Source organism: Ctenocephalides felis, unplaced genomic scaffold, assembly GCF_003426905.1.
Source record: "Ctenocephalides felis isolate EL2017-DRISC unplaced genomic scaffold, ASM342690v1 CF-g0.4_SCAFFOLD_00845, whole genome shotgun sequence".
Taxonomy (NCBI): domain Eukaryota; kingdom Metazoa; phylum Arthropoda; class Insecta; order Siphonaptera; family Pulicidae; genus Ctenocephalides; species Ctenocephalides felis.
Genome location: NW_020536999.1, coordinates 84,336,286 through 84,357,889, shown reverse-complemented (window position 1 = coordinate 84,357,889; position 21,604 = coordinate 84,336,286). Strand labels below are relative to the sequence as shown.

The 21,604-nt window shown below is 31.8% G+C and overlaps 2 protein-coding genes across 2 annotated transcripts; both read left to right on the top strand.

Moving 5' to 3' along the window:
- The first annotated feature begins 968 nt into the window (after positions 1–968).
- LOC113391165 (zinc finger protein 429-like) lies at positions 969–1,780 on the top strand. The gene has a single exon (XM_026627123.1). It carries the CDS (start codon positions 1,157–1,159, stop codon positions 1,778–1,780), a length of 624 nt encoding a protein of 207 aa, XP_026482908.1. The 5' UTR covers positions 969–1,156.
- Positions 1,781–2,846: 1,066 nt separating this feature from the next.
- LOC113391164 lies at positions 2,847–19,865 on the top strand. The gene is made up of 7 exons (XM_026627122.1): positions 2,847–2,880; positions 4,527–4,964; positions 6,656–6,740; positions 7,486–7,551; positions 7,609–7,891; positions 17,431–17,574; positions 19,759–19,865. Exons 1-6 carry the CDS (start codon positions 2,847–2,849, stop codon positions 17,563–17,565), a joined length of 1,041 nt encoding a protein of 346 aa, XP_026482907.1. The 3' UTR covers positions 17,566–17,574; positions 19,759–19,865.
- Positions 19,866–21,604: the final 1,739 nt, after the last annotated feature.

Genomic DNA, 21,604 nt, shown 5'->3' with positions numbered 1-21,604 from the left:
AAGTAATTGATTAATAAATTCTATAATATTCGTCACACAGTAGATTATAATAAACAACAACTAAACAAATATTATTTTTGCAACTTAACTCATCATGTAATTGTGTTTGAAGAACTTCATGTAATCAAAATTAACATATATTCATTGACTGCTTGTATTTTTTTAGTTTTTTGCTGGCGATATACTCTCATTCTTCGAACAGCTGTAATATCTGTCTTGTCTAAAAAATATTTTCCATTTCAATAACTTCAAAGATTTATAGAAACTACGAATTCATGCCGATTTCCATGTTGATATCGGTACGCATACAACGCTGATGCAGGTACGCATACATCAACGACAGATCTTTATTCACATACACGACGACTAATCACAATCGACCCGTATTGAAATGATTTCATCCAAAGCGAATGACGTACAGTTGGCGCGTAACGCAATTTCTTTTGCAACTGTACGGATTTACACCCTAGTCACGTCTAAAGAAGTTTTACTTCAAAAATTATTAAAGGTTCGAATAATGGGCCTTGTCCTCAGGCCATTCAGTGTGTATGTTCTAAGCACGTGTTCGTGCATTCGAACACGAAGATTGACGAAGAGTGTCGAATTGCTCGATGTCTTTCGAAGTGTCCGCCATGTTTGACAGTTTTGACAGCTGAAATGTCAAAACTTTGACCTGACAATAATTATTATTAATAATAGGTTTTGTGAAAAATATATTAGTTATGTATCATTTATTAGTAATGTGTCAATTACAATAAAATATTATTATTTAAAATAGATAAAAATGTCTGCCGATACAAATCCTAATAACCAAATAATTAAAATTGAACCAATTGATTCTTCATCATTGCATGATAATATTGAAAACACATATTTAGTGGAAGATGCAACTAATTCAAATAATAATAATCAAGATACTTGTGTCCAAAGGTTTATTAAAAGTGAAGAATTTGAAATACAAGAAATTGAAGCTAATGCTGAAGCTGAAAACCAGTTCAAATGTGGCACTTCCAACAAGACTTTTCAATGTACATATTGTGATAAATCATTTGACACACCTATCAAATTGAAGCGGCATCTTACAATTCATACACAAACACCTAGTCATATATGTAAAATATGCAATAAAGCATCCACTACCGCTACCAGATTAGCAATGCATATGATTACTCATACAGGTGAACGTAATTATCATTGTACTTTATGTAATAAAACTTACAAACAATCGAGTCACTTATCTCAGCACATGCTCATTCATTCCGGGGTGCGACCTTATAAATGCTCAGTATGCGATAAAACATTTTTATGCTCAGGCAGCTTAACAAAACACCTCCTTATTCACACCGGTGAAAAGCCTTATAAATGTACAATGTGTGATAAAGCTTTCAACCAATCTGGTGGTTTAATTAAACACACAATGACTCACACCGGAGAGCAGCCCTACAAATGTACTATATGCAATAAATCATTCCTTGATATGAGTAACTTGAAAAAACATGTTTTTTCTCATACTGGAGAACGGCCTTATAAATGTGAAATATGTGGTAAAGCATTTTCTCAATCGAGTAATTTAGCTCAACACAAACATACTCACACTCGGGGTCGTCCTCATAAATGTGATATGTGCGATAAAGCTTTTGGCTCACCGACTTATTTAATGAGGCACAGGAAAACACATAACTCTAATGTTGAAGGGGTTCTTGACACAACCTCTGAAGAGGACAAACTGAGGAGCACATCAATAGAAGATAATTTACCATCTACATGTTTAGACCAATAATTGTTAGTACAAAAATAGAACAATGCTTATTTGCACTTTTATATATATATTAGGCTTGCCCTGAATATTTGGTTACTAATTCTTGCGTTAGCGTTAAGATTAAGTGCTTAAGTACAGTTCATTGGTCCCTCCTAGTATTGAATGTGTTTGCAAGTGTAAAATTTAACAAATAAACAATTCAATAATTACCTATTTGCTTTAAAAATAATAAATTCATTATGAACTCTAAGAAAAATCCTCTATATGGACACACTTTAAAGATGATGTGAATTGATCATAAAGTCTTATGTGAATACTGTGTGAAACAAAAATTTCTCATGGTGGCGTTGGAAGAAAGGCTACTACATCAGGTATGTTAAATCATTTGAAATATAAACATTCTGAAGAGTTTCATGAATTGGTACCCATGCTGTCTAAGTGGCAAAACACCAGAAATGAAAATGAAAGCAAGCAGCTGACTCTAGAGAAATTCACAGAAATAAATAAATCGTGGGATATTATTGATTCCAAGACAAAAAAGTACCAGGTTTTAATAGCTGAAATGATTGCACTTGATAACGAGGCAGTAAATATCGTAGAAGGGGCTAGTTTTAGAGGACTAATTAATAGTGCTTTGCCAAGGTATAATATACCGAGTCGTCGTTATTTTTCCCAGAATGTTATTTCAGAGATATATCAGAAAGTGGTTGCGAAAATAAAAAAAATACTTACAGAAGCAGATTTTATTTTCGTGACTTCCGACATGTGGACGTACTTGCATAATCATAATAGTTTTTTAAGTTTTCGGCACATTTTATTGATCGAATTTTAATCTTAAATCTGCTGTATTAAGTATTAGGCATTTTGAGAGAAAACATACAGCGAGTAACATAACAATGAGTTTACAAGAAATTGCAAATATGTCATGATAATGGACGAAACATTGTAAAAGCTGTCAACGATGCAGAGTTGACTTCAGCGCGTTGTTTCATTCATACTATTCAATTAATAGTCATAAATTGTCTAAAGGTGCAACCATGGCGCAACAGTTAGATGAGATCATATAATATTATTATATTGTCTAGGCATGTCTAGGGATGAAACTCAAATGATAGCTACAGGTAGAAGAATCGTAACTCATTTTAATCATTCTGGTTTTAAACTAAGTGAAATCAAAAATAAAATCAAAGTTATCAAATTAAAATCAGCCCAAAAAATGATCAAGTCGCTCCTAAAATGTTAAAAGAACTTCCACCAAAATGTTTCTTATTTATCACAACCATTTTCAACTCCATTCTTCAATTTAACTACTGGCCATCTGTTTGGAAGAATGCAAAAATCATAATGATCCCAAAACCAAACAAAGATTCATCTGACGTAAAATCTTATAGACCTATAAGCCTGCTTCCATCCCTATCAAAAGTATTCGAAAGACTAATTTTACAAAGATTATTAGAAGATCATCCCGAAGGATCCGGGATACCTAACCACCAACTTGGTTTTAGAAGACATCACTCAACAATACACCAATGCAACAGAATAACCAACTCAATCCTGAAGCACCAACACAGCCCTGAATGAAAAAGAATTTTGTGTAGCAGTTTTTTTTAGACATCAGCCAGGCCTTCGACAAAGTTTGGCACATGAGATTATTATATAAATTAAAGAAAACATTTCCAAAATATTTCACAATTTTGGAATCTTACTTATCAAATAGAACCTTTCAAATTAAAGAAAATGAAGAACTCTTCTCTACAAAACAAAATCATTCCGATGTTCCGCAAGGTAGCGCTCTCAGCCCAATACATATCTGCTATACACCAGTGTTATGCCACTCGATCCGACATTAACAATAAGCAACTATGCTGATGACATCGCTATTACCTCAAGTCATAAAGATGTGACAACAGCTACTTCTTTACTTCAAAATTACCTGGCGAAAATAGAACTATGGCTAGATAAATGGAACATAAAAACTAACGTTAAGAAATCTCAGCACCTCATCATTTCATTGAGAAGCCACACAAGTCCTGCCAGCGTATTTGAATAAGACTATTATACCAAACCAGGATTCCGTAAAATACCTAGGAATACATATAGACAGTAAACTAAATTGGAAAACGCATATTTTAAAGAAAGAAAAAACAAACAAATAGATTTGAAACTGAAGGAAATAAACTGGCTAATGAGATGATCATCCAAACTGTCTCTAGAAAATAAACTTCTGTTATACAAAGCAATAATAATTCCAATATGGACTAATGGGATAGAGCTATGGGGCTGCGCCATCAAGAGTAACATTCAAATAATGCAGAGAGTCCAAAACAAAATTCTGAGAATGGTCTGTAAGGCTCCGTGGACGTAAGACTTAAAAATTCCTATAGTAGCGGAAGTTATTAAAAACAGAAGTCTAATCTTTCAAAACAAATTGGATGTACACTTCAATCAGGAAATGCAAATAGTACAGACAGCCGGAAAATTAAAACGCTTGAAAAGAAAATGGCCCAGTGATCTACCGTCAACAACATTATTTTCTCTGTTTTGCACAGGAAAATTTTCAAATAAGTTACTTTTTTTTATAATTTATTATTGATTATTGTTTTTATTATTATTAATACTATTATTTTAATTATTATTTATTCATTTATTTATTCTATTAATTTTCTTTAACTCTTATTATTCTATTTTTTTTTTCTTCTTGATTTTGATTTTCCATACTATAACTTTTAACTTATAGATAGTATTGTAATCTGATTGTTAAAATTAGCAGAAATAAAAAAAAATCATTCTGGTACTGCACAAGAGAAACTGCATTCTATTCAAAAAGATTTGGATCTTCTTCAACACGAATTAGTTCAAGACGTTAGCACGCGTTGGAACTCTACTTATTATATGCTTGAAAGATCAATGCAACAAAAACGAGCAATTTCTGTGTATCTCGTGGACTGTGACATTGCCAATTTAACTGCGGCACAATGGGAGCTTTTGGAGCAGCATATTTTAAAATTATTGAAACCGTTTGAGGAGATAACAAAACTTGTGAGTTCTAGATACGCTTGCATTTCTGAAATTATTCCGTATGTTGCAACCTTAATGCGGTATTATAATAAAATGAGCACATCAAAAGAGATAACATCTAAATTAGGTCAGGCAATACTGGTCATACAGCAAGGGATACAAGAACGATTTGAAGAGATTGCAACGAGTAAATACCATTTGGTAGCTACTTTTCTCGATCCACGATTCAAAATAAACTTCTTTTACTAATCAGATGCAAAAAGAAAAAGCAAAACAGTATGTTTTAATCGATAGCATACAAATGAGCTATGAAGAATCAAGGGAAGATTGTGCGAGTTCATCCTCTGCAAAAAACAAGATCAGAACCGAAGAGCAAAGTCAAATTCATACCAATCGACTTTTATGTCTTGTTTCGATGAGGTAATAGCAGAAAAAATTACAGCCCATAAAAATCCATTAGGGGATAAAAATGAATTTTCAACGGAAATAGATCAGTATTTGAGCTCTACCAAATACACCGTCACGAAAATCCATATAATTGGTGGCAAGCAAGGAAATCGGAATTTCCATATTTGATCAAAATTGCAGCCAAATATTTATCGGTGCCAGGAAGTAGTGTTTATTCAGAACGCCTTTTCCGCGAAGCTGGAATGGTCTACGAGAAAAAAAGAAGTAAATTACTTTCCAAAAACGCAGAAACTATTTTTTCTTCACCATAATCTTCCCCTTCTTAATTTTAATTATGATTAATTTTCCTCATATATATAAGAAATAATATACTATTTAAATAATATAACATAATACTACCTAAATGTTTATAAAATAAATAAATGGAAATACATATATATATACGTAAAGAATCGCATTTTTCTTCATTTTGGTATTTTTAACTTCCCGTAGGGTAAGTTATAGTAATCGCGAAAAAATCGAAAATGAAAATTTTTATATATCTTTACGTTTCAGAGGTTTCTGAATATTTTGGCATACCTTAGAAAAAATGGATGTATGTGTGTGCGTGTGTGTATGTGTGTGCGGATACAAATTTTCATCGACGATTTCGGGAACACGGATGAAGCGATTTGAATATTTCGTCTCTATGCAGTTAAAGCAGTACCATTGCTTTGAAAAAAAGTTCAGGATTTCCAAAATATTTCAAAATACACTTTTCTTCAAAAAGTCTTTTTTTTCAAAAAAAGTAAATTTTTGTCAAAAATTTATAGTTTCTCAAAAATCTAATTTTTCAGAGTAATTTTTTTTCAAAAATGTTAATCTTTATAAAAAAAAAGTTGGTACGGAAAGTTCCAGCAATTTGCTTAAGGCACGATGCCATGCGCCCCACTAGTTTTCTCTCTTTTCTGGCTAATCCGACACCTCCAATAATTCGACATCCCCAGCAATCGCAGCGCTGGACAATTTTGTGGAAATTTGCTGGATTTTTTTTTCGATTTTCAATAACTTCTGTTTTTTTTCACTAGATTCCAGTAATCCGTATATTTTACTAATCCGAAACCCTCTGTTTTTTAATAGTGGATTAGTAAGATTCTACTGTAAATATTTTGTTCCTTTTTTTAAATTTTTTTTTTATACCTATGTAGGATGCTGGACAATCATTGCAGTTTATTTTTTATATTGTGTTGTATTTCTTTATGTTTGTTATAATTATATAATTATAACTATAATTAATTTTAATAGTTTAATAAATTATAACTATAGATAATGCTTTGGTTGTATATAACTGGTTTTAATTGCGTATTGTGTTGCAAGTGAATTTTATATTTAAATGTATTCGAATTTTTGATATAGGTAACGACTAAAATACATCATTACATTACATTTAATTTAGTTTCAAATATTCATATTACTTTCTTTTTACATTAGATACATGCAGTGAAGTTATTTTATTCAAAAAAAAGGACAAAAAAATTAGTAATGAAGATGACAACTGCATTAATACAAATAAAAGGTAATAGAAACCATTAAAAAAGTTCTAAATAGATATAAAGTATGAATGATTATTCAAACCAAACTTAATATACTATTTTATTAAGTTTTGGTAAGAGCTTTGGTCCTCGTAGTCTGGTATCTAGCAGTAGTGTTATCAGTTTTCACATAAAAGTATAGATCCCTGGCATTACTGCATCAATTTAAAAATATATTATTAGTATTAGAGAAATACTAATTTTGCAAATAAATCAAGCAGGAATCGGTCAACTAAAAAGGCTGCTTTCTAAAGCGAAGTTGTTAAGGAAAAGTATCATCATATACACACACAGCTCACAGGAATCAAGTTTAATAACTGTTTAAGAAAAGAGAAATTAATATTTCATGAATACTATTTCATTCAATGTTATATTATTTATTGCGTCAAATATCTTAGGAAATACTGTGTGATTTGAGCGGCGGTAGCAATCTGATATCGACAAGCGTGCCTTCAGCGTAGTAACACCCATGTGGAATTTATGTGGATTTCAGATTGTTACCGCCGCTCGGGCAGCAACCTGAAATCCACAAGCGTTCCTTCAGCGTTGTGACACCCATGTGGAATCTATGTGGATTTCAGATTGTTACCGCCGCTCGGTGTTTACTGGGATAATACTTTTATCATTTGAATTTTATAAATTTTTATATTTGAAGCACGAAAACAGTTGGCGATATAATATGGATTGCACCAAATACATTTCTAATGTTATCATTTTAATTCTCAACAGAACAAACAGCGAGATGCCTACTAGCTTCAACAAAAAGTCATTTGACATCCGACAATCCATCAAAAGGTAATCATTACTACTCAATAAATGTTCTGCTATTTGATTCCTATAATTTTTTTATAGGAGGCGCAGTGGGGCCTTCCGTGCTAGTTGGATTCGTCTCCTGCGCGACTCTTTAGCAACACCTTCTCGCAGCAAAACTCTTTCTGTCTTCAAACCGTCTCCTGCATTGGCAGCAGCAACACATCCTAATATAAAATCTGCTGCTCCTAACAGAGGCAATAATAATTTTAATGCACAAATAAATGAGAATAGAAATGTCTCTAATAGTGGCCAAGAGCAGCAAGTGCAGGGTTTGAATGGAAGAAGGACTGTGACCTCTCCTGCTAACGATGAAAATAATAATGCAAGTAGTATATATTAGTGGTTGACTTTCTTTTTCTCTCCTTGTCGCGATGGTCATAGCAAGACTCCTGATTCGATAATTAATAAAATTAATCTAGTTTAATCCTTTGATTAATTGTGGAAGAGATTTCTAGAATTGTTGATAGTATGTTTGTGTTCCTTAAGTGCGAAAATGAGTATGAAGCTAATTCTTACTAAATGTTTAGATCTCGACTTTTGGAAAATTTTGATTATCAATGATACCCAACCTATATAATTATCTATGTTAGCCAAAACTTATGAGGCAGTTCTGCCTCATTATATAGCGTTGCCATGGCAACGATATCTCTTATGCTTGTTTATTAGTAGTGAAAACTGTGAAAATGTCGATCTATTTTCTGTGCGATCAGGCGTATTTTACATATGAATAAGCAAGGAAGAATGTTATGATAACTGAATGTTACTCCATCATAGACGATTCTGTTAAAACATTCTTTCTTGCTTGTTTATATGTAAAATACGCTTGATAGCTCAGCAAATAGGCATTTTGACAGTTTTACTACCAATAAATAAGCATAAGATACCGTTGCCTTGACAACGCTATGTTATAAGTCACAATTTCCCTATTAATGTTTCATCGGAGTTTTCTCAAAAATGGTGGCAGCGATCTTAAACATTTAGAAGCTATTTAAATATTTAGAAGCCTCCATAAAGACGCGTTTATAGTTTTGCACGACAATAGGTCCAGCCTCTTCTTTTCCAATAAGTACAAATGTTTTTATCGTCGCCAAAATATCTGAACCGATGTTGAGAATTTAAAACCTGTTCGAAAGATCGTAGTAGTTTTTTTTTAATGGAAATATCATATATAAGTTTTATAACAAAGTTTTTCATTTTTTTTTCTCGCAATAATTAAAAAGTTAAACCAAATTAAAATTTGTGTTTGAATTCGGTACCGAAGAGCGCCGACAAATCCCGAACGAAGCCAAGCGCGTGTGACGTCATTCTGTTACATCATTAATATCGTTCTGTCATTGTTAAATATTCAAAAATATATAAAAAATGTCAAATGTAAAATGTTATCGCAATTGTTTTGTACCATTATGTACAAATACAACAAAGACAACTCCTGAAAAAATGTTTTTGCATGCTACTAATGACGAGAAATGTCGAAAAAATTGTCAAGCAGTGCACCGAGATTATCCTAAAACAAAATCGAATTTTTCTTGTTGTGAAGATCACTTTGATGTAAGTATTTCAATTTTCTACTGATTATTTATAATTTTCTGACGTTTTAGATTATGTATTGTACTATATAAATTTGAAAGTAAATTTTATGGTTTTGTTTCCTTATCATAAAAACATTTAAATAATTCTTATGATACGTTCCTTTTGCAGCTAAAGGATGATATGGAAAATTATATATATTACACGACATTGGGAGGTAAAGCCAAGATTAAAATTGATGTGGTACCACACAAGTTTAAATGTCAGCCTAATCGTAAACGACGAGGGACTTCTAGACCAGCTTTAGAAAAAAGACGAAGAAAACAAGTAATTCAAGAAATTTCGAGTGAATCTTCGGGTAATATGGAAATTGTTAATCCACAGAAATCAAATATTGATGCCATAACAGGCAACAGTGTTGATGTTGAAAGTAATAATGCTCCTTCAAATATAATAATTAAAGTCAGTGTTGGTACACAAACACCAATCGATTTTAACAGTCGTGCTGTTGCTATTCAAGTAAATCCTAAATATTGTAGCAAGTCAGTCCAATGTGAACTTTTATCAGCCGGAGTAGATCAGTCCTGCTCACCAATTAAAACTGGTAGCATGAGTACTGCAACATCTCCAATAATACCAATAATCGAACATGATCAGAAAAAATTGTCAGATATTAGTTTCACCACAAATTCAAACAGTTCTCGAGAGATTTATGAGCCTTCAGAGAATAGCGACTCGAGTTATATAGACTGTAGCTTACAGTCTCCTATAAAAAAAGGTGAAATTGTAGAAGTCATAAATTATTTAATTGATAACAATTTGAAGGCCTATACTGGAGTCCTTCAAAAACTTAATGTGATGTTAGAACGTCTCAGTGTTATTTTTAACACCAATATGACTAATATAAAATTATCTTTAATGAAAATTCTACGCCAAGACAGTGAACAGTTCGGAATAAGTGTAAGCGACGCTAGCATTATTTTTAATAAAACAATTCCGCTATTGGCACATTTTTTTAAAAAGCTTGTTTACATGCCTGAGCTTGATAATACAAAAAGAATATTACCGATAGCATTTAGATCTTCTTATAGTCATGTGGTAGCTATATTATTATTGCATTTGAGATCCAAATCGAGAAACCTAGTGATCCCGAGCATCAATCATTGGTCAGAGTGCAAAAAGTGTAATACTTTAAAATATTTAATATCTTGCACACCATATGGCTTTATCAATTTCATCTTAAAAAGAGTTGGAGGTCGAATTTCAGATGAATTGTTATTTCAGGAGAGCGAAATAGTAGAAGAATTACCCGAAGGTTGTGCTGTAATGGCTGATCGAGGATTCAAGAATATTGTTCAGCTTCTTGACAATAAAGAGATTGAATTAATTCGACCACCTTCAGTGAGTGCTAGAGTTAAATTATCACAATCCGATGTTTTACAAGGCAAAGGAGTCGCTGCTCTACGTATTCATATAGAACGCGTGATCGGACGAATGAGAGAGTTTGATTTTCTCAAACCTCATGTGGTTGTTTATCATAATATGTTACCTTTAACAGACTATATTGTTATCATCGCAGCAGCACTAGTGAATTTACAAACACCTATAATTTCAAGTTAAATTTAAGAATATTTTCATGACAAAAGAAATGGCTAAATGTGTTTCATATATTTATTATTTTATTTATTTATTATACATTTATCGTTTATTGCATTTGTATCATATCATCAAAATATATTGAATAATAACTAATTAAGACTTTAACTTTTTTAACTTTGTACAGAGTTGAACAGCTTTGGGTATATATTTTTGGACCAGAATACTATACATTTTTTAATGAGATCTTGAGTGTTTGCATCATCATATTTTAATACGCTAACATAAATTTTTTGATTGTCTTCAAAGTTTTGATCGGCAACACAAAAGATTCCCTTTCTTTTACCTGTCATTAACATTTGCAGTTGCATTTGAGCATTACACTTTAAGCTTATTTTGCCCTTCGGCAAAAAAGTGTACTTTGATTTTTGACTTGAGGGACATTTTATTTTAATTATAGCATCACTAGTTACTCCATCAGGAGATGCTGCAAACACTGGATGGCTAGGCGAAAGATAAATTCCTGAAGGCGCAATTTCTACTTTTAATTCTTTTTCCAGAACTTCAATAACTTTCTTTTCCAGCTTCTTTCCTCGTGCCATAGCCTTGGTTTGATAAACTTCACCAGCACCAATAATTTGTTGTACTAGTGACCCATTACCAGTTTTACAATGAGCAGCTTCATAAAATTTTGAAGCCGTTATGCGTCCATACCGAAGTTCATGCCAAATTGCACACTCACTTTGTTGTTTAGTTAATTCTTTAGCCTCTTGGCACACAGCTTCTTTCATTGCAATCTTTGCGAACTCTAAAAAATTTTGAACTTGCGAATCATTTTTGTTAAAATCAAAAATAATGCGGTGCAAAGATAAACTATAAGGTTGCCAAATATCTCGCTTCCGCCTTTTTGTATAATAAACCAAGAGCAAAAAAGCGGAAGGGAGATATTCAGCTTTTTTCAAGTTTATATCGAAGTTTAACTGTCCGATTTGACAGTTTATTTGATGGTTTTCGGCAAGTTCAATTACTTCTTTCAAAAATGTATTGTTATCTGGCAAATTTTCAACTGAAGTAACTGTGTTTTTTTTTTGTCAATTTTTCAGCTTGAATATCTTTTTCTGTAGTTCCTACGCCTGATAATTTAGACTTTTTCCAGTAGCAATCAACTTCTGTAGGTGTCGGATCTTCGCTCCTGCGATGGGTCCACATAAGTAATGCCAATGCATGTTTGCAACCACCTGTACATTTGATATAAAATTGATTTTCATTTATAACATTAATTCAATAACTAGAATTTAATTGGATTACTAATTACCCGCTGAAGCTGCACAGTCATGGCATTTAATATCCTGAACTTTTCTTAACCTTTCATTAATTGTTAATGTAACTAAATAGGCTTTGCTTTGAACTCGATGTTCTGGAGATACACGTGCTTTTAAAATACAAATTCCATTTTTACGACTAAGTTGAGCATAACCCACAGCTTTGTCGCAGTAACTTTCACGCGATGCTCTAAAATTAATTTATTAGGTAATTATATTCAATATAAAATTAATACTTAAATATTGTGATTTATAATATTTTCTAACAGACTTACATCAATGCCTTGGCGCCTCGAACTTCCGCAGAATTAAACCGAACATCATTTTTTAAAAAATCGGCTACCATAAATATATCAATATTAGGAACATTATCAGAATTTGCTTTTATAAATCCTATATCACACATAGTTGAACTAAATTAACTTTAAAAAATCGTTTTTAAAAGAGAATTTACCACGTGTTTTACAAGTTCCGTAAAATATAACCGTAAGCACTGCACTGATAAAGTAACGGCACTGCGCTTTTATGAGGTTGCAATTACAATCTGACGTCACAGGCACGGTAGCCAATCGTGGCGCGTTAACGGTCACATGACTAATTTTTGAATTTAATCAATTTTTAAACGCCGATAACTAATTGAAAAAACATTTTTTTTGTTTTTTCTTTCATCACATATCAATAAATTTAATAATGTAGTTTTAAAGCGCATAAAAATAAATATATAATTTTTTTTTCAAATTCCCAATTGTTGATAGGGTTTTGGTTTATACGAACATCCGAAAATACTATAGGCTTATGAAATGGCAGTAATAACTAGTGGTGGCTGATTGGCGTCGTGCCTTAAGGCAAATTGCTTGAACTTCACGCACCGTAATTTAAAACTCCTAAAAGCTTTAAATTTTTTTTTAAACTTTTTGATAATTTGAAATTTAAAATAAAGAACTTTTTATAAAATTTGATTTCTTTTTGGTTATTTCGAAATCTTTTGAAAATTGTGATTTTTTTGTAAAGCAGTCGCGATGCGTAGCTGTTTTAGAGACGAAACGTAGGAGCGCGTAAACATAATTAATCTTGATACGGAACCCATAGAAATGAATACAAAATTGGTACTCATTATGAAAAACTTTATAAAATATCTGATAATTTGATATGCATATCTAATCTAATGATCATTTTTAATAAAAAAAGCATTTATTTCTACTTTTTTATTTGGGTCTCCGAAACCGCTAGAACTGCCTTTCCAAAAATTTCATTTCATTTTGTCAATACAAGTAAAATGTTTTTTGAAATCTTGAAATCGGACACTCCAATTCCATTTTTGGCACTTTTTGCGGCTGGAATTGGCTTGGCCACATACTAATCCCTCATCCATAGGAATCACAGTTATAAAATTAGTTCGGAGATATTTTTTGCCTTACTGTCTCCCTCTTTACTTCTTGCCTGCCCTTTTTCCATTTTTTGCACACCATAATGGCGTGCTCAGCATCCGCCCTAGTCACTCCACCCAAGCAATAGCAACTAGGATCGGTATTGATCCCAATTCTACTCAGGTGAAACGGAGTGTATGTATGGTTAAATCTTAGCCTGCATATTGTAGGAAAAAACGACCGACATTCAGTAAATTCGTCATATCATTAATAACCGGGATGTTAATAATATAAATACTTAAAAAAAAACATGTGAAAGTTTTATCTAAAAAGCTAAATATCAATTCTTTTTTATTAAGTCAGATTGCTATACACTTTCGAGCGGTTCATTTAACTTGCATTGGTAAAATGTATCAATTTTTGTAAAATTTGTATAATATACTAGCAAACTCGACGAATTCCGTTTCGCCACCAGTTGGTTTCGTGTGAAAGATGAAGAAATTTTTTGTTTGTTTTATATTTGAAAAGGAAAAATTTAATTTTATTACACAACAGTAATGAATGAAATGAAGTGTTTTTTAGTTGAACTTCTCTAAGTAAATGAAAGTGAATCCGCAAACTATCCGTTTCACTGAAGTGCTCTTTGGTAAACCACACTTTTATTTTTTGGTCTGACGTTAACACAAACAAAGCGGATGGTTCTCTAACTCGTGTGTAGGCAACGTATAACTGCCTATGTGAAAAACAATGATTTTCTAATTAATCTATTTGAACTTTTTCCCGAAAACACTAAGCGATTGGCCTTGCGACTTGTTATTGCGAACGCAAGGCGAACTGGAAATTGCAATCGTTTGAAGTCAAACAGAAGACCAGTCGGAATCATTGGTATGTCCCCAAATCGATAGCAATTTTTGATTGAATGGTGAAATTCAGTGCGTGTTCATCATTATTCTTTGCGGCTAGAATTGCTCGTTGACTTAACCAAGCATAATTCTGATAATTCTTACTAATGTCATTACTCGAATTTTTTATTACGGTGCGTGAAGTTCCAGCAATTTGCATTAAGGCACGATGCCATGCACAACTAATTTTCTTAGCTATAAACCTTGCGGAGCCCGAGACCTTTCCAACGAATGCAAAATTGACGAATTTAGTTCGTGCGTTCTGGAGTTATATCGTCAGGAAGGAAAACCCGACTTATTTTTATATATATGTAGATAATCTATTTGAAATTATTTAAAACAATTATTGTATATTTTCATTACTCGAATTTTTAATTACGGTGCGTGAAGTTCCAGCAATTTTGTCAAGTCGGAAGGAAAATTCGACTTATTTTTGTATATATGTAGGCAAGTAGGATTCCATTAAGGTTCTTTTAAGATTCTAGTCAAAATGTTGCTTTAAATTTCCCATTAACAAGTTTTTTGGCAGATTCTCATAACATTTACTATTTAAATTCTAATTATCTTATAAATGTCAATAAAAAACTAGTTGGTTTGGTATTCAGCCTTGAGGCAAGTTACATGAACTTCCCAATATGTGTAAATAACCTACTTATTCAATAAAAAATAAATTAACTTATGCGCGATTAAAAGTATTCTGAGTGGATTTATTACCCATAATTAAAAACGAACGAACACGTTAACTCGGATTATTTTCTAAAAGCAAATTTTCAAAAATCAACCATTTTTATATTTGAACCAGTTTCGGTAGGACTTTAATGTTTTAGTATGTTCATTAACCCTAAGCACTGTATCGCTATACCAAGTAGATCATCTAATTTTAATTTTAACAAACGTCAAAAAACTACTCATTTTTTTGATGAATTTTTAAAATTAAACTACTTGTCGTAAGGCCGTAATATTTCAGTAAGTTCTATAAGACCATGAAATAAATCGCCAAAAAAAATTCCATAAAAATCAGCTTAATTTTTTTTTTCAACAGTTAATTACAAGAAAACGGCTCGGTAGATTTTCACCTAAAACTAATCAGTATCATTCCCAAATAATATCTTTCGAACAGTTTTTGATTTTATAAAATCGATTCGGTAGTATGAGCTTAAATGTGGACGAAAAGTTTAACACTTCTTTTCAAATTACAAAGAAACTGCTCGGCCGATCGCGGCACAAAACTGAGAAAAGATAATCCACATTAAAATACATTGATTGCCTTTTAAATTTATGCAATCGGTTCAAGCGTTTTTGAGCAAACGTCGATGAAAGTTCTAATTTTGACAAACGTCAAAAAAACAACGCTAATTTTTGCAAACTTTGACGAATTTTTAAAATTAAACTACTTGTCATAGGACCGTAATATTTTAGTATGATCTATAAGACTATGGTATCTACCGTCAAAAAAATGTATGAAAATCGTCGAAATTTTTTTTTAACACTCTATTACAAGAAAACGGCCCGGCCGATCTTTACCAAAAACTAATCAGGTCGATTCCCAACCAATATGCTTCGAACAGTTTTTAAATTTTCAAAATCGATTCAGAATTGCGGCCTAAAACGTGGACGAAAAATTTTTCATTTTTCTGCGATTTACAAAGAAACGGTTCTGCCGATCGTCGTCCAAAACGTTAGAAACGATAGTCCTCATCAAGATACATCGAATGGCTTTTAAATTTTTGAAATCGGCCCAGCCGTTTTCGAGAGAACGTCGATTTACGGCAAAAAATCTGTTCACACACACACACACACATACATACTTTTTCCAAATTTGGTCTCATTCGATTCAGAATGGCTTGAAACGTCGAGAAAACATAAAATTAGCAATTCGAATTTTTTTATGAAAACAAACTTCTCCTTCGGGAAGTTAATAATAAAATTTATAATGTAAGTTGTGGGTTACATTATACATTTACGTTGTAAAATGTTATGGCAAGGCTATGTTATAAAAAACTTTCAATGCAAAATATTGACAAAAGCCATGTGGTTAGTGTGCAGTCACGTGTATTTTTCAGATTGTCACATAGAAAATCTAACTTAGAAACCGCACAAATGTCAAAAAAACGATGTTATATAACAGGGTCTTTCTGACCCAGCTTCATAACACACGAGTGACGTTGCAGTTTATGTGTAAAACGCCTGAATGCACAGCATATACATAATTTTGACAGTATTCAGTATGATTCAGTAGCATCATGTATGGAAGGTGGATCGTGAAATGGCCTTGCCATAACATTTTTCTGTTTTGCGACAGAATCGGTTCCTTACATTGGACTAAAATTTCTGTATAATTACCATAAGTGCAACTTGAAGTGAAATAAGGGGTGTACTAAACGAAGAGTAGCGAAAATACTCGAAAATAAACGGCAAATGAGACTAAGAAACAAGCTTTTTTGAGCCAGTCTCTTTGGCAACCAGAGATGATACTGATATCACAGGAAAATCTGCCCAACTATTCATATATATTTATAGGAAGGCAAAAATAAGTGTTTTGTGAAGGGGCAACAATTTCACACATTTTTCGTTAATTTAACCCTTTCCACTCGGATGCCACCGGAAATACATATTAATCTCGCAATTCGCGAATGCAAGGGGCCGTTCAAGTATTACTATAGTGAGGCGGGGGGTTTGTTGATTTGCTTATTTTGGGTTGATATGGGGGGCGGGGTAGTCTGGATGATGATTACGTCATAGGTAGTATTTTTATTTTTTTACATTAATTGCAAAATGTTTACGTAAGCATGGGGGTAGGGGGTAAGAGGGGGTTCTGCTGACAAGGGGGATCGGGGGGTAAATAAATGTAATAAATCTGCTTACATAATACTTGAACGATCCCCAGAGGGTTAATTAACATTTAAACTAATCATCAAATATAACTATTGTATGTTTGACGAATTTGTAGAAAAATTAATATACCGCAATAGTTTCTTTCTAATATCAATTGATACTAGAAAGATACTAGAGAGATACTATACACTTAAGTATAAGGATATATGGCAACTCGATAGATTCATTTCTTATTAGGATTATTATTTACTAAAGCAAAATGTCACTTACACCTAATCTATTCATTTATTCACAATAAAATATTATCTCTAGGTTTCTGCCAACAACAATAATGCTGTGAACGTTGGCACCTGCTACGATTTGAGAGCCCATGACACCAGGGAGGAGGAGCAGCGTCTGCAGGATGCTGCAAAACATGCAGCCAGGAGACGATTCACTAAAAATTAGGAATATCGGGTGAGAGACACATTTGTTTTGTGAACTGCTATAAAAAATGTATGAGTCCTATGAGCTGTTGTGTTGTCATGATACTTCTCTTTAATGTCGTTTTTTAGAAGGCAACTCTAAACGGGTAGGTCTCTTTATATTTTATTATTCGAATTATTCTAATACTGATAATATAATTTTAATTTGATTAAGCAATGCCGAACTTGAAAATATAGTTTTATTTATATTTTCAAGTGAAAACTGATATCATACTGCTTGTTATCAGGCTATCCGAGGTGTGGGAAAATGTACTGTTCTCACATAAAACAAAATGGTAAAACGAGAACACATCCAAATTATTCTGAAAATCGTATTGTACTCGATGAGACCTTTTAAATGAGACCCCAAATGACTAAAACTGAGACAGAAAATTTGAAGTAAAACTTTTTAGATCTAAAACGAGAAAAAGCACTCTACTGACAAAAAATAATGAGAGTACATCAAAATTATTATGAAAATTGCATTGTACTAGATGAGACCTTTTAAATTAGACCCCACATGACTAAAACTGAGACAGAGAAAGTTTGAAGCAAAACTTTTTAGATCTAAAACGAGAAAAAGAACTAAACTATAAAAAAACAATGAGAGCACATCAAAATTATTCTGAAAATCGTAATGTACTCGGTGAGACCTTTTCAATGAGACCCAACATGACTAAAACTGAGTCAGAGAAAATTTGAAGTGAAACTTTTTTGGGTCGAAAACAAGGAAAACAACTAAACTAACAAAAAACAATGAGAGCTCATCAAAATTATTCTGAAAATCGCAATGTACTTGATGAGACCTTTTAAATGTGACTCAACATGACTAAATCTGAGACAGAGAAAATTTGAAGTAAAACTTTTTAGATCGAAAACGAGAAAAAGAACTAAACTAACAAAAAACAATGAGAACACATCAAAATTATTCTGAAAATTGCAATGTACTCGATGAGATCTTTTAAATGAGACACAACATGACTAAAACTGAGATAGAGAAAAGTTCTTTAGATCGACTTACAATGTAAATAGTAGTCTGCCCAAAGGCAGGTTCATAGTATGAGAGCACCACGAAATCAATGATTTTTTTTACCTTCCTTGTTTATTATTAATATGATAAGTTTATTATTATTGTTAAAAAAAATTCATGGCCTAAACAAATATCCTAAAATATTATGGTCCTACAAAAAGTAGTTGTATAATAAAAATTCAATAAAATATAAAATATATAAAAAAAGAGTGCGCGTAAGGTTCACAAGCGAATGAAGTTAAACTTTTTTGCTATTGTACGAGATGGCATTTAAGTAAAATAAACATATCATATAACAATTTTGAATAATGTTTATTCGTAATATGGTAACAATCGTGATGGTACACATTTTTTAATGTCAACCATTATACATATTTATATAGTAAATTATTTTAAATTTTATTTACACAGCTACACTATTATTGTGCTTGATCATGTTTAGAGTAATAAATCTGAATATCAATTTATTCTTCATTAATTATAAAAATTGCAAACTTTTTAAAACTTAATAGCCATCTTGATCGAAAAACATGTAGATTTCCTTTAAGCTTCCAAAAGTGTCTGAGATAATTCTGAAAAAGATATAACTTTGGCATGATAGAACAAAACTGTACTGCTTTTATATTTTTTAATATCTATAAAACTCATAATGTAATTGTGTTTGAAGAGCTGAAGAGAATTAAAATTGATTATACATTTATTGACTGCTTGTTTTTTACTATTTTGCTGGCGATACAGTCTCATTTTTTGAGCAGTTGTAATAACTGTTTTGCTTATAAAACTAATTTTCATTTTAATAACCCCAAAAATATATAGTAACAACGAATAATACAAATTACTTCAATAAGCTTACGTTTCTTACACGTCGGATTTTTAATTTGTTTTATTATTTTCACTATACAATCGAAGCAATCATACTCACGCGACACGACGACCAATAACAATCGATCCGTATAGAAATGATCTCATCGAGAGCGAATGACGAATCATTGGCACTCGTCTCGGCCGTAACGCTTTTTCCGTTGCATTTGTACGGATTTACACCCTAGTCGCGCCTAAAGAAGTTTTACTTCAGAAGTCGATTAAATAGTAATAGTAATCTATACTGATTTTATATTCATATATTAATTCTGCATTTTCATGTAGGCAAAACATTTCAAGAAAATGAAATAAGAAAATATCAAGGAATCATTTTAAACAAAATGAAAATAGCAGCAAATATCAGGGAATCATTTTAAACAAAATGCACACGATAAAGGAAAAAGTAATATGGATACAGAAGTTTCAACAATCGAATGTAATTTCAAAAAACTGATATAATTGTATGAAATTTATTATTTCATCGTAATGAAGAAACAGCATCAAGAATTTTCAAATGTTTGCTGTCTTTAGAAATTATAAGAAGAAACACTTATATGAACTGAAATAATGAATTTTTTTACATATTGAAATAAAAAATGTCTGAACATAACAAAAATACAAGAATGAAAAATAAAGAAGATAGCATATTGGTTACTCTTGATTATGAAAATTTAATAATGTTCTAATATAATTTATGATTGATGTGTTAAGGAATGGTGAGATTATAATTGTTCTATATCAAGTGCAAATGTGAATTAAGTAAAATATGCAGGCAATAAACAAGTCAAAGTAAACAATGAAATATAAAGTAACTAGTAGTGAATATCTTTTACTTATTCACACACACACACACACATAGACATTCATTTATTCAAATATATAATTAAACTAGCTGTAAGTGGAATTCTGTCTTAAGGCAATTAAGGCATCGTGCCTTAAGGCAAATTGCTAGAACTTCCCGTACCAAAAATTATTAATTTTTTAAAAACGATTAACATTTTTGAAAAAAATGTACTTTGAAAAAATAAGATTTTTGAGAAACTATATATATGGACAAAAAATTACTTTTCAAAAAAAAAAAAAATTAAATTTTTTTTTTTTTTTAATTTTTTTTTTTTGAAAAAAAAAATTTTTTTTCTTTATTTTGACATATTGTGGAAGATCTGAACTTTTTTTTCAAAGCAATCGTACTGATTTAACTGCATAGGGACAAAATATAAAGCGCGTAAGCGCCGCGTCGCTGTCTAAAGCATAAGCATTGGTACGGAACCCATAGGAATGTTAACAAAACGTATACTTATTGTTAAAATCTCTATAAAATATCTGATAATTTGATGTGCATATGTCTAATGATCATTTTTGACCGCCAAATGGCTAATTTTTTTACTTTTTCCTCTATATCTCCGAAACCGCTAGACCTACCTTTATGAAAATTTTATCGATTCTTCATCTTGTCAATACAAGTGAAATGTTTTTTGAATTATTTGAAGCGGACGCTCCGTTCTCTTAAAAACTGAGTTACAGTTTTCGGCACTTTTTGCCCCGTATCTTCGGAACGGCTAGACCTGCCTTCGCCAAAAACTAATCAGCACGTCTCCTTATCAATACGAATCGAATGTTTTTTGAATTATTCAAATCGGTTGATCCGTGTTCCCGAAAATTTGTATCCGCACATACATACACACACGTACATGCATACACACACATACACACACACACACATACATCAATTTTTTCTAAGGTATGCCAAAATGTTCAGAAACCTTTGAAACGTAAAGATATATAAAAATTTTCATTTTCGATTTTTTTGCGATTACTATAACTACGGGAAGTTAACTAGTTGGTATTTTGCCTTGAGGCAAGTTACATGAACTTCCCGAAATGTATAAATAATCGATTTAATTATTAAAAAATAAATTAACTTATGAGTGATTAAAAGTATTCCGAGTGGATTTATTACACATAATGATCACGTTAACTCGGAGTATTTTCTAAAAGCAAATTTTCAAAAATCAACAATTTTTATAATTGAACCAGTTACCGTAGGACTTTAATGATTTAGTATGATGTTCATTAAGACCAAGTACTCTATTGTTATACCAAGTAAATCGTCTAATTTTAGTTTTAACAA